This window comes from Equus quagga, chromosome 5, assembly GCF_021613505.1.
Source record: "Equus quagga isolate Etosha38 chromosome 5, UCLA_HA_Equagga_1.0, whole genome shotgun sequence".
Taxonomy (NCBI): Eukaryota; Metazoa; Chordata; class Mammalia; order Perissodactyla; family Equidae; genus Equus; species Equus quagga.
Window position 1 is genome coordinate 6,320,261 of NC_060271.1, and position 13,327 is coordinate 6,333,587.

General features: G+C 53.1%; 1 protein-coding gene across 2 annotated transcripts in view; it reads left to right on the forward strand.

Annotated features, from left to right (window-relative positions):
* The window catches only part of SLC1A7 (solute carrier family 1 member 7), a 78,010-nt gene that overhangs the window by 54,642 nt on the left and 10,041 nt on the right, over nt 1-13,327 (forward strand). For both annotated transcript variants that reach the window (XM_046660084.1, XM_046660086.1), the window contains 3 exons: nt 1,671-1,886; nt 10,828-10,870; nt 13,099-13,321. In XM_046660084.1, coding sequence (XP_046516040.1) covers nt 1,671-1,886; nt 10,828-10,870; nt 13,099-13,321 — 482 coding nt within the window. The remainder of the gene's footprint in view (nt 1-1,670; nt 1,887-10,827; nt 10,871-13,098; nt 13,322-13,327) is intronic.

Here is a 13,327-nt window from a genome sequence, read left to right on the forward strand (position 1 = left end):
TGGCCTCCCTGTGGCCTGAGGTAGTTGGACTTGGCCCTGGGGGAGTCTGTGCTGGTCAGAGGACTGTTCAGTCCCAGGCTGACGTGCTGGCCCTGGTCTGGGGATGATCCCTCTCGGGGACAGTGACTGCAGGGCGCCCCCATTTCCCTTGGCCGCACAATCTCATTATGAGCCCTTCAGGATTGGTGTCTGAGACCCACTCTAAGCCTGTCACTAACATATGGCGTCCTGGCAGACAAGGATGAATGGAGTTTGTAAGCACTGACTCATTCATTCATTCATTCACTCCTTCATTCAGCAAACTGCTACCAAGCTGACCTCAGCAGGGCCCTGCGCCTGGCTCAGCAGACCCAGCACTGAATCAGACCCAGGCCCAGCCCTGGAGACGCTTCTAGTAAACAATCAGCAGCTCAGTGTGGTGGGGCCGAGACAGTGGGCAGCACGGGGGTTATGGGAGCCCAGAGACGGGGCTTCACCCTGCCTGATGGTCAGGGAAGTCTTCCTAGAGGAGAGGCCCCTTAAACTGTGACTTAACAGAAGAGCGAGCCTTCGCTACAGCCAGCAGGAAAGAGCTGCTCGCGGGCAGCCGTTCCAGCCTGTGTGAGGGTGGGGGAGGCTCCGGAGCTCGGCTCTGATGCTGAGGTGGCCTGTCTGCAGCCTGACGATAAGAGGAACGGGACCAGACGGGAGGATTATCCGCTCTTGTTTACATGATTAAAACCAGACAAATACTTCCATTATCTGAAAGAATGAAAGAGCTTTGGGGAAAAATCCTTTTGGCAGCAAAGCACAAGCATCTCCTTAACTAGTCTCCCACTCCCCTCCCCCCACCCCACCCTCTACCCCACGAGGAGAGGAGCTCCAAGCTGACCTGCACAGGTGGGCAGGGGGGAGAGGACCCAAGAGGAGAGAGACCCACAAGCCCCCTCAACACAACCTCCCTCGAAGGGGAGTCTGGGCCCAGGTACTAACCCATGATGGCCACAGGGTGGCACCTCTCGGGGAAAAGCTAACCATGGCCCCATTTTATAGATGGGGCTCCTGAGGCCCAAAGGTGGGGGAGGTCACATAGCCAGTGAGCAGAGCTAGGACTAGGAGCCAGGTCACCAGCTCCCAGCCCAGGATGCCAGCTCACTCACTCTCCCTCATGGGTTCAGTCAGCAAGCCTGCAGGAGCCAGCTGCTTGGTGGCAGCACCAAGAGTTCACACTGGGCACTGGGGACCCACAGAGAAGTCAGAACTGCCCCTCTTCCCACATGTCCTCAATCTGATGAGAGAGACAGACAGGTAAACAGACAGTGACAACCAGGGTCATGACAGAGGACGCTGGGGGCTGTGGGAGCCCCAGAAGGGGCTCCTAACTCGGGGAGAGGCAGGTAGTCCACACAGATTTCACCAAAGAAGTGACACTAAGTCTAACCTAGTAGGTAGGAGTTAGGACACCAAACAGGAAACAGCACATGGAAAGGTCTTGAGGCGTGAAAGCCTTGGCTAGTGACCCTGGGCATGGGGGAGAGAGCAGAGCAGAAAGAGGGTGGGCGGAGTTGCAAGGCCTGGATTACTGGGGGGATCCCATGCCTGCACATTCCCCAGAGCACTGTGAGGGTGCTGGGCAGAGCCGGAGCAGGGCCTGCCCCACCCACAGACCCTGACCCACTTCGTTCTCCCAGCTTGATGTCCGGCCTCGCCTCCCTGGATGCCAAGACCTCCAGCCGCCTGGGCATCCTCACCGTGGCATACTACCTGTGGACCACCTTCGTGGCAGTCATTGTGGGCATCATCATGGTCTCCGTCATCCACCCGGGCGGGGCGGCCCAGAAGGAGATTACAGAGCAGACTGGGAAGCCCATCATGAGCTCAGCTGATGCCCTGCTGGACCTCATCCGGTAACCCTCGCCACTGACACCCTGCTGGGGAACACTGTGCCCGGGCTGGGGCCACCGCTCCCAGGCCCAGCCCCGCAATGCGACCAGAGGCAGGATAGGCAAGGGGGTGGGGCGCTCCACGTCTGCTCTCCATCACTCGTGGTAACAAGGGGGGCCGCCACCGAGGCCCTGCAAAGGTTGTCTCTGCTCCCTCAGCCATGTGCTCCCCGCTGGGCCCACATCCACCATCTGCCACGGTCAGGCTGGGGGCACGTGGAGGGCAGGACAGGGTCAGCTCCTCTGGGAGCCCAGCACCAGCACGCACGCGGCCTGGCCCGGAGCAGGTGTCAGTGAGCACCAGTCACAGACTGAACTTGCTCCCGCGCAGCAGCCCCTGGGGCGGAAGGCCAGCAGTCACTGGTTCCCCCACTGCCTTTCCTTATTGGTCCCCTTTTTACAGACGAGGGAATAAGGCTCAAAAAGAGGATGTGACGCAGGTCGTAGAGCCAGGATTCAACCCGGGCCTGTCTGACTCCGTGGGCCGCGCTGTTCACCTTGTGATGCCCCTGCCTGCGCCATGCGGGCTCTGCTACCCCCCAGGAAAGTGCCGCAGGCCCGGTGATGCACCCACATCTGACTCCCCTCCCCTGACTCCCTACAGGCCCCTCTCCTCTTGTCCCTCATTCACCACTTCACCAACGCCAGCCCTGTGCCGGCACCCAAGGCTGGCCCTGGTCCTGAAGGAGAGAAAGAGTTGAGAGTGACAATGTGGCGGTGGGCCTGCAATGGAGCAGGCAGGGGCTGTGGGTTGGGGCGATGGATAGGGTCAGAGGAGGCAAAGCTGCCATAGTTAGAGGATGGAATGAGTGGGAGGGCAGGGGAGGTTGGGAGGGCCTTCCTGGTGAAGGGAACAGCTATGCAAAGGCCCTGAGCTGAGAGGGAGCAGTGTGGGGAGAAATTACAGTCCATCAGTGTGACTGGGGCATGAGGTGTGGGGGGCAGTGGACAGTCGTTGCTGGAGAAATTGGACCATGAAGAGCATTGTGACCCAGGGCAAACATTGTGTTTTATCCCAAAGGCCACAGGAAATGGGTTGTAAACACAGCCATGGCATGATCCCATTCAGAAGGCTCTCTCTGGCTGCCGGAGCGGTGGTGGGTTGGGACGGGGGTGTGGTAGGAGGGGAAGACAGGCAGGGGCTGGGCCAGGGTGGTGGCCGTGGGCATGGGGCAGCGGGTACGCTGCAGGGCTGCTCAGGAGGTGGAATCAGCAGGGGACGGGCAAGGTGGAAGGGCGGGTGGAGGAGGTGGTGGTGCTGGTTGTGACAGCACGAAGGTTTCTGGCCTGAGCACCCGAGTGGATGGTGGTGTGGTCACTGAGCCAGAGGACGGTGCTGGAGTGAGTGCAGACATCCCGGGGGAGGTGTCAGCTGGTGATTGGCTAGTGCATCTGAATCTTGTGGGAGAGTCTGAGCTAGAGATCAGCGGGTAGGGACGTTAGGTCATCCCTGGTGGCCGAGGGGTCTCCCGGGACAGTGGGGGGAGAGCAGGGCTGGACAGAGCCCAGGGAAGCAGCATGTTGGAAAGGGTTCATTGGGCTCAAAGGGATACCCCATTAAACTTGCTCTGTGAACTCCTTCTAGTCCCTCCCATTTTCTGGCCAATTTCAGGTCTAAGAAATTTAGTCCGGTCTAATATTAAGACTCCAGACAGATCCAATTTAAAACAAATCCTGTCCTAGTCTTTTGCATCCGATTCAAACTTGGAAACCTGAGTGGCAAGCAAACCATAGGTGGCTTTCTCCTTCTGGCTGTGCCTGTGCCCCTGTTGCTGGCACTGGGTTGGAGCAGTGGAGAGAGCAGAGCAAGTGGCTGGAAAGTCTCCTTTCACTGGTGGTGGAGGGAGCGGGTTAGGCACTCCTGGGTCGTATGTCTTTGGGGGTGCTTTTGTGGGTTCTTTGGGGCCCCTCCTGTCACTGGGGTCTCTCACCTGTTTACTCTCTTGACTCGGGAGATCCCTGCTCCATCTGGCTGCTTACAACACCCTCCTCGGGCCGGAGTTCTGGTCGGCTCCTCGGCTGGAGTCACCTCACCCCTCTGGGTGACTCTCTTAGGCAGGGTCCCTTCTGCAAGGGCCACATCCGGCCTGTGGGAAGCATACAGGTCCCTGGTGGAAGTGCAGGCGTTTTCCAGGGTCTGTGGGCACGAGTTAGGCACCAGCTCCTACACCCCTCAAATGCTAGGGGGCCCAGCTGAGATCACCAAATAGTTCTCTTGGCTTAGAGTTGGGGAGAAGCACCCCCGTCCTCCCCTGTGGGAATGGATGCCCAGCACAGTCTCTCTCTCTTTCTCTCAAGAAACTCTCACCTTCTGGATCAGTTAGTTATTGCTGTGTAACAAACCAACCCAAGACTTAGTAGCTTAAAACTACATCTGTGCGTCAATAGGTCAGCTGGAAGCTTCTGCTGATTGGGACTGAGCTCAGCTGAGCTCGCTCGTGTGCCTGTGGGTCGCTGGTCGCTCAGCTGGGGAACAGGATGATCTTGGCTGAGATCGTTCAGCTGTGCTACTTGTGGTCTTGTCCTCCAGCAGGCCAGTCTGGATATTTCACGGTAGTGACAGGATTCCAAGAGGGAGCTAGCCTGGTCAGGTTCTTACAATGAAGGTAGCGGAGCGAGAGAGGAAATAGAAACATACGAGTGTTTTTTCAAGTCTCTGCTTTTGTCAAGTCAGCTAACATCCTGTTGGCCGAAGCCAGTCAGGTGGCCAAGCCCAGACTCGGAGTGGAAGGGGACGATGGCATCACAAGGCAAAGAGTGTCCGTTAATTGGGACCGTCAATGCAATCAATCCACGGCTCCCTCCATTTTCCCGGTTCTCTTTTATCCTTTGAGATGTGTGATGAACTAAGGATGCAAGAACACTTGCAACTCTGTTCCTCTTGCATGGTTCTCACCCACAGGGTCTAGAGTGAGAAAGAGAGGGCCTGTTGTACCCACACTTACTCGCCTAGTGATAGCCAATACCGTGATGTTGAGTATTTTCTGCACACTGACTCTCTCCAATTTTGTTTCCAGCCTGGAACCCTCTTACCTGCACTCCAGATTCTGATGTTCCATTGTGTAAAGGCATCTTGAAAGTGACATGTCCAAAGCTAAGCTCTTGGTTTGTCCCACAGATCTGCCCCTCCCTCAGTCCTGCCCGCCTGGGTTCCATGTCTCTCCTTCTCTCATATCCTGATCCAATTCGTCAGCAAATTCTGTCAGCTCTTCCATCAAAATAATATCCCAAACCTCGTTCCTTCCGTCCCCCTCTGCCACTCCCGTCATGGCCTAGCCCAGCATTGCCTCTTCCTCGTGGTCACGCTGCTTCCTCTCGGCTTCCCTGCAGTCTCTTCTCCCACGGCAGCCACAGGGATCCTGTCAAAACCCTGCTCACGGCCCATCACTGCTGACAAAATCCACAGCGTTTGCTAGAGCTACCGCCCTTCACCATCCCCCCGGCACACACATCCGCTTCTGCCCTCCGCTCCAGCTCTCCCTCCTCCCGCTCCAGTCACTCTGGCCTCCGCGCCACTCCTCCACATGTCCTTAGGGTCCCGTCTTGGTGCCCTGCCCCCATCGCTGCCTCTGTCTGGATGGCCCTTCCTGCAGAACGCACGTGGCTCCTTCCCGTTCTCCATTCACACCTCGGCTCTGTGCCCCCAGCCTCTGTCACTCTCTCCTCATAGCCTTACCACTACCTGCCATTACCACGTCCACGTCCGTCTTTGTTTCTTATTGTGACTTCCTCACTGGGATCAAATATGCTCCAGGAAGGCTGGTCCTTTGAAAACTGTTCCCTGCTGTCTCCTGGAGGCTAGAACAGCACCCGGCACAGAGGAGGGGCTCAGTGTTTGCTGAACACAGACGTGGGACACGGGGTCATCAGTGGAGTGGGGTCTGAAGCCATGAGAGGTGGACAGGCAGAGGTGCAGTGCAGGGCCCGGGGAAGCCTCGGCCCACAGCCACACGGCAGGGCTGCGTGGAGCATTGGAGCAGGGGCAAGCCAGGGGCCAGGAGGAGAACCAGGAGGGCACATGTCCTGGGAGCCAAGGAAAGAGGAATTTCGAGAAGCTTCCTTTCTAAGGTCCATTATTTCTCAGATTTGGTGACTATGATTCATCATTTCTCGGATTCTGTGATTCAGAACAGCCTTCGCCTGTGGTGAGAGGAGTCAGTGCTCAGGGAGCGGGGAGCGGGGAGCCCCCACCCTCCCCACCGTGGGCTCCCCTGCTGAGGGGCTGAGGGCTCTGGATCAGCCACACGTGTCCGAGTCAAATGTTCCAGGAGCCGTTCCTGCTCTCGGTTGCTTTTCACGTGGTGAAAGTTGATCCTTTTGGTTTGAGGCTTTTCCCTGGCGGCTCTCACCCCGAGGCGAGCTGTTTTGCACAGCTGGGTGGCTGGACACCACTGTCCCCGTTTCTTGGTCAGGGAGTGGGGCTGCAGACAGAGATCACATGCTTCCTGGGACAGGGAGCCAGAACACTGGAGATGTGAGGTCTCGTCACAGCTCTGCCACTAAGTCACTGGGTGGCCCTGAGCAGCCCGCCCCCTTCTCCAGGCCTCAGTTTCCCCAGTGGCTTTTGAGATCCCTTCCAGCTTAGAGGTTCTGAAACACAAAGGCCCACAAACCAGTAAGGAGGCTGCAGGGCATGAGCAGAAGTTTCTGGAAGGGGGGTCTGGGAGATGAGGTTGGGAGGACCGTGCAGAGCCCGGCCTTGAAGACCTGGAATCCAGCCTGGGAAGGTGGCTGCTGTGCTTTAGGAACAGGAAGTCTGTGAGTTTGGGAAGGATGGACTGGAGTAGGGTGGGGTGGACAGGGTGTGACTGGAGGCAAGGGGATGCCCTGGGAGGGGGTACGGGCACTTCCGTTCCATTCAGCCCACTTTTATTAAGCACTTGCTCTGGGCAGAGGCCCCGTGCTGGGACCTGGTGGGGGGAGGCAAATCTAAGTCCCTGCACGAGGCTGTCCCCCATCTTAGGACAGACAGACGGGAAGAGTACCCTGGACAGCCCCTCTCTGAGCCCCCTTCTAGCTCAGACTTCTGAGAGACCGTGCAGAAGAAAGTGAGGACACCAGGGGCCCTGCTCTGGCCCAGAGTGGGCGCCTACCAAGTGCTGATACTGAACCAGAACAAGGAGGGCAGGGAATGAGGCACTGGGGCAGGGGGTGCAAATGAAAAGTCAGAAAGATGTGGGGCCAACGGGTGGGGGAAAGAGGCCCACAGCACGCCTCAGGGGTGGGAACATGACAGGCGTCCATTTCTCAAAGGTGATTCCAGGGGAACACAACAGGCCACGTCCCTGGACGACTCGCCAAGGCATGGGTTCATTTCCCAGGGCTCCACTGGGGTTCCACAAAACTGGCGTCTGCTCAGAGTGCAGCCTCACAGGAAAAGCCCGAGCCAGAGCTGGCCCCTCCCTTGTTTCCAATCTTATTAAAACACCAGAGCGATTCGGCAATGACTTGGCTCTATTTATAGCTCCCACTTACCCTCCCGGGGATTGCATGAAGCTCTGGGGAGCTGTGCTCGGGAAGGAACAATTCCCACCTTTGAGACCTGGGTTGGGGACATGGGGTTAGGGTGAGTTTGGAAGTCACAGTGGGCTCTTACGAATACTAAGTGAGGAGAGGAGCCGGTGAGTGGTGGTCTTGCCCTGAGAAGTGCAGGGAGGCCCAGGGCAGAGTGCACTGGTACTTGATGGGCGTGCTGTTAATGTCTCCCAGGCTTGTTATGTCTGCATTTTATGTAACTGCCATCAGGAGCACAGGCCTCATGGGGCAAAGAGGAAGGCTTCCCATGGGTGTTCAAAGCCCAAAGAAGATGTTGTACATTTTCCCATTTAATAATCAAAAGTATAATTCCTGGGGCCAGCTCCATGGCCGAATGGTTAAGTTTGGTGCACTCCACTTTGGCGGCCCAGGTTCAGTTCCCCGGCATGGACCTACACCACTGGTCCATGGCCATGCTGTGGTGGTGCCCCACATACAAAATAGAGGAAGATTGGCACAGATGTTAGCTCAGGGAAAATCTTCCTCAGGAAAAAAAAAAAAAAAAGAGTGTAATTCTTTGTTAAAATCTATAGGATAAGTTCATTATTATTAGTATGAGCCCAGGTATTAGTCAGGAATTGCTTTTGGCTGCCAGTTAAGAGAAACTGGAAGCAGCAGAGGCTTAAATAGGTAAGGCTTGCATTTTCTCCCAAACAGACCGTTCAGAGGTGGGCAGCTCGTGGTTAGTAGGATCCTCTACTCCCTCTACCATGCTTAGCACTTGGCTTTTATCATCAGTCTGTCTCATGGTTCAACAAAGTTGCTGAAGCTCTTGTTACTACATCTGTGTTCCAGCAGAAAAAAGAAAGTTGGAGGAAAGCACTAAAGGGTCCTGGCTGAGTGGGCACCTTTTCAAGAGTTTTCCAGGAGCTCCTGGCAGCTCTCACTCACATGTCATCAGCCACCCCTTTGGCAAAAGAGGCTGGGAAGTGGGGGTTGATTGTGGGGCCTTGATGGTCCCCGTAACATCCCAGGTCTTCTGTTAGAAAGGATGGAGAAGAGAATGAGGACGTTCCATTCAACTGCCGTCCTTGCCACAGCACACATTTTAAAGTATTCTAATTTTAAAGGAAGTTGTAAAGAAGTATACATACTGGGTGTAAGTTCCATTCGGTTTCTTACGACCTTTTGAATGTTCTTAGTTTCTGCTCAGGATGAAGCAGCCTTCCCTGTATGTTTCATTAGAAAACTGCCTTGTAAGCCCCTCCACCCTCCTGGGGCTGTGCCCAGAGAAGATTTCTAAGCTCTTAGCCATTGGTGCCGTGTGGGCCTCCTCCCTTGTGGTCCTGAGCACCCGAGGCCGCTAGAGCGTTGTGTTCTGGCGGGCTGTGCGCGGCGCACCCCCAGCGCTAACTTTGGCTTTGGGGCTGTGGGTCTGCAGGATGTCAAAAGCCTTTGCAGGCAGCTACTGTTCTGGTGGCAGAACTCTGCTTATAGCTCGTTGAAAAAAAGCCTCATTTGAGCTTCTGGGACCTCAGCTTCTGACTCCTGCTGCTTCTGTCCCTTGTGACAAAGCTGAAATTAGGAGGAAAAGCCATGACCATTCTTTCCCAGTCTTCTGGCTCATTTTCCTCCTGCCACACACTTACACTGAACCTGTATTTTAGTAGCAGCGAAAAAATTATAGATTCTGCTTTCCAACAGCGGCTACTGGGGTATAAATTTGAGAAGTAACGTGCACTCATATTCACATATATAACTCCATGGTGTGTGAGCTGAGTCTTGAAAGAGGAGAAGAGATTTGCCAAGAACAAGAGTAGGTGGGAAGCATGGTCCAGACACAGGAGGCAGCGTGAGAGTGGGCACGTGGCCTGTTCCAGGAAGTACAAGCACGGCATGAAACCTTTATTAGCATCTGTGATTTAGGACAGATTCCTAGAAGTGGATCCTAGAGACAAAGATATAACGCCTTTAAGACCCTCCATATGAATTGAAAATTACTTTTCAGAATGTTGCTGCCAGATCCATGTGAGGGTGCCCATGTCACCAAACCTCCTCAGGATCATGTATTGTTATTTAAAAAAATTTTTACCAGTTTGATAGATGAAAATGTCTCTAATTTATTGATGAAGTTGAACTTTTTTGAAAAGCTTTTTTGGCTAGTTACATTTCCTCTTTGGCAAAGTGAAGTGCCCAGTCCTGACTGTCAGTCATTTTCTGTTGGGGTATTAACGTTTTTGTGGTCCATTTATTTATGCAGCAAATATTTACTGAGGGCCTTTTATGTGCCAGGCGCTCTTCCAGGTACAAGGACTCAGCAGAGAACAAAGCGGAGATCGGTGCCCTCCAGGGAGCCGATCTGATGAGGGGCACAGACAGTGAACACGGCGACAAGGACAAGATTTGTAAAAGCTCTTCGGAGATTTAGGATGATAACACTTTGTCATATGGCTTCCCCAGTTTGTCATTTGTTTTATAATTTTATTTGTATTTTAGTCTGTCTTAGAGAGCCTCTCAATTTTTTTAGCTTTTTGTTTTGGCATGATTTTAGGTTCACAGCGAAGTTGCAGAGATGGTACAGGCAGTTCCCATGCACCGTTCGCCCAGCCTTCCCCGACATTAGCAGCTTACATAACTGCGGCACGTTTGTCGACTAAGAAATTAAATTAGTACAGCACTATTAACTAAATGACAGACTTTATTTGGATTTTACCAATTTTTCGACTAATGTCCTTTTTTTCTGTCCTAGAATCCAATCCAGGATACCATGTTGCGCTTAGAAAACTAATCTGAATGTAGTAAAATCTGTGATTCTTTATTGCCCATTTGGTTCTTAGAGAGTCCTTCCATATCCTGAGAGCTGATAAAACATTAACCCATCCTTCCTTCTAGCTTTTTACAGTTTCATTTTTAAAGTTATTTATTTCTCTAAACCATCTGGAATTTATTTTGGTGCAAAGGGTAAATAAGGATCCAACTTCTATGAAAGGCCGAGTCCCATCTTCAGGGAGGCCAGTCTGGGGGAGGCAGATGCGTGACCAGTGACGCACTGCAGCGTGCTGGAGTTGGGTGACCCACAGGGGTGGGCCAAGGCGTCGGCCTGGAGCAGACAGAGAAGACTTGGCCTCTGATTGATTGGAGTAGGAGCTAGCCAGAGGAGCAGGAAGGGCATTCCAGGCAGAAGGAACAGTGTGGATGAAGGCCTGGATGCTGGAAAAGTATGCATCGCTTTTAGGGAACCATATGCAATTAGTGTTGGAGCTTTACGTCTGGGGAGTGGGGGTGGCCGGAGGTGGGAAGAGGTGAGATGGAAGAGGGAGGGGGAGCTGAGCCATGGAAGGCCTCGACTGCCAAGGGAGGATTTAAGATGACCCCAAGGGCCCTCCTGGCCTGGGCTCTGGAATTCTTCAATTCCTGACTCTCTTCCCAGGAACATGTTCCCAGCCAACCTGGTGGAAGCCACATTCAAACAGGTGAGTGGGTCCCTGGGCGATGGAGGGGAGGGCAGCCGGGGGGGGCCTGGGCCCAGCTGAGAAGTGACAGGCTTCCCCAGCAAGTCTCCCTGTCTCCTGGGGGCGGGATGCTAGAGGGCGGAGAGGCACGGGGACTTAGATCCTTAGAGCCTCCCATGGCCACACCCCTGCCCTGGGCTCCAGCTTTTCACAAGAAAAACATGAGGGTGGAGGGAAGCCTCTGCTCTAGGGTTAGCCGTGCTCACGCACAGGCCTCACTCAGCCCTCGATAACCTGCCCTGAGGGAGGGTCAGAAGGATTAAAGGGTTTACCCAAGGTTAGACCACTAGTAAATGTTAGTGCAAGCAGGTAAACCCAGGCCTGTCTGCTTCTAAGCCTATTTTCTCTTCCTTGTTAAAATAGTCCTTTTTTCCCCTAGTAGTAATAATAATAACTTTCACTATAAAATATTAGGAAAATACTAAAAACTATAAGGCAGAAAATAAAAATCCTCTCTCGTTCTGGCACCTATCAGTAGACGTAGGAGTCGGTATGCTTCTAGTATTTTTTTTTCCTCTGCATAAATATGTTTTCAAAAATAAAAGTAGGATCATAGTGCATATACAGTGTGCATTCTGCGCTTTTTTTCTCTCCTGTTATATCATGAGCATTGTCCCCAGTTATTAAGTGTTTCTTAAAAATACAATATTTGTGGTGCCATAATAGCCTGTTGTAAGGCTGGGCTGTAATTTACTTACACATTTCCCCTTTTGGTGGTCCTTTAGGTTGTTTTCAAAGTTTTGTCCTTTTAGAAATTACAGTACACATCCTTGTGTACCAATGTTTGTGTGCACTTCTAATAATTTCTAATTCTCTTCCCCTTCTAAAATGTCGGCTGGTTGGTTGACTCAATCCGGCAAGCATTTCCTGAACCCCTTCCCTGTGCTGGGCCCTGCATTGGGTCTAGGGACACAAAGGAGATGGCTGAGGATTGGAGAGGGGGCTCCAAAATAAGGAGCAGTGAAACCTTGAGCTAATCAGTATATCTTTCCTAACCTCCTGGGTCTTCATCTGTGAAATGAGGCAGATGGTGAAGGGCCCTCAATGCTAAACGAGGGAGTTTGGATTGTGTTCCAACAGTGATGGAAATTATTGAAGGTGTGAGAGAAAGAGAGAACATCGCTCTACCTCATACCTACCTGGAATGCCCTTTTTCTTTTGGCAAACTCCTACCCATCCTTCAAGACCCAAATCAAATGTCCCCTTCTTTGTGAAGCTGTCTGACTCTCAGACAGAGTAAGTCACTTCCTCCCTAAGACTCTAAGAGCAGAAATCATGTCTGGTTCATTTTTGTATCCCTGACACTCAGCACAGAGTGTTCAACACTGGAATGATGAGGATGGTGGCGGCGGTGGTGGCGGTGGTGATAACAGCAATAATGGTTACGTGAGGCTGACTGTATGCCAGGCCCTGTTGTAAGCCCTTTACATACATTGTTCTCATTTCCTCTAATGAGCTAGGTACTATTATGACCCTCATTTGACAGGTAAGGAAACTGAAGCACAGAAACTTTAGGTCCCATATATTTCTTTAGTGGTCTCCCCCACCCCCACCCCGACCCACCCAAGGCTTATCTTTTTGGGTAATAAGTGGTGTTGGGAGGATAGAGGAGTCCCTTGTTTGGGCTCCTAGTACCTGTGGAATGAGAGAGAAAGACCCAGGAATGCCCTGGGGGCAGAGGAGGAAAGGTAAGCTGCTCAGTGGCTCAATTCTTCCCAACTGGGGCCTCATCTCACCAAGAAGGCTTGGGGCAAGCTGAGCTTTTTAAATAGAAGGTTCAAGGTTCCATGAGCGAAAGGCAGGCCTGGCTGGCTTTTCAGTGGATGGATAAGGGATGGTTGGAAGGGAAAGATGGGTGAATGGAAAATTACCCGGGCGGGTGAGGAGATGGACGGACGGCTAGAGAGGGACCCAGCTGGGTGTAATGATGCATAGAAGGAAGAAGAGGGAAGAAGGGATGGAGTGAGGCGTGGCTGGGTAGTGTGTAGAGGGATGAAGGAATCTCAGTTTTCTTTTTAGTAAAATATTGATAATAATCTCTGTCCTGCCTACCTCACAGGGGTGTTGTCAATCAAATATTTCATGAGAGGATACAAATGCGCTTCCAAGATGTTTTAATTGTTGTTGTTGTTGATATTAATAACAACACTTGGCCCTGACTCATTCCCGGTTGGGGTGTCGCCCACCAGTACCGCACCAAGACCACCGCCGTTATCAAGTCCCCCAAGATGGCATCGGAGGAGGCCCCTGCTCGGCGGATCCTCATCTATGGGGTCCAGGAAGAGAATGGCTCTCATGTGCAGAACTTCGCCCTGGACCTGACCCCGCCGCCCGAGGTCGTTTACAAGTCAGAGCCTGGCACCAGCGATGGCATGAACGTGCTGGGCATCGTCATCTTCTCCGCCACCATGGGTACGT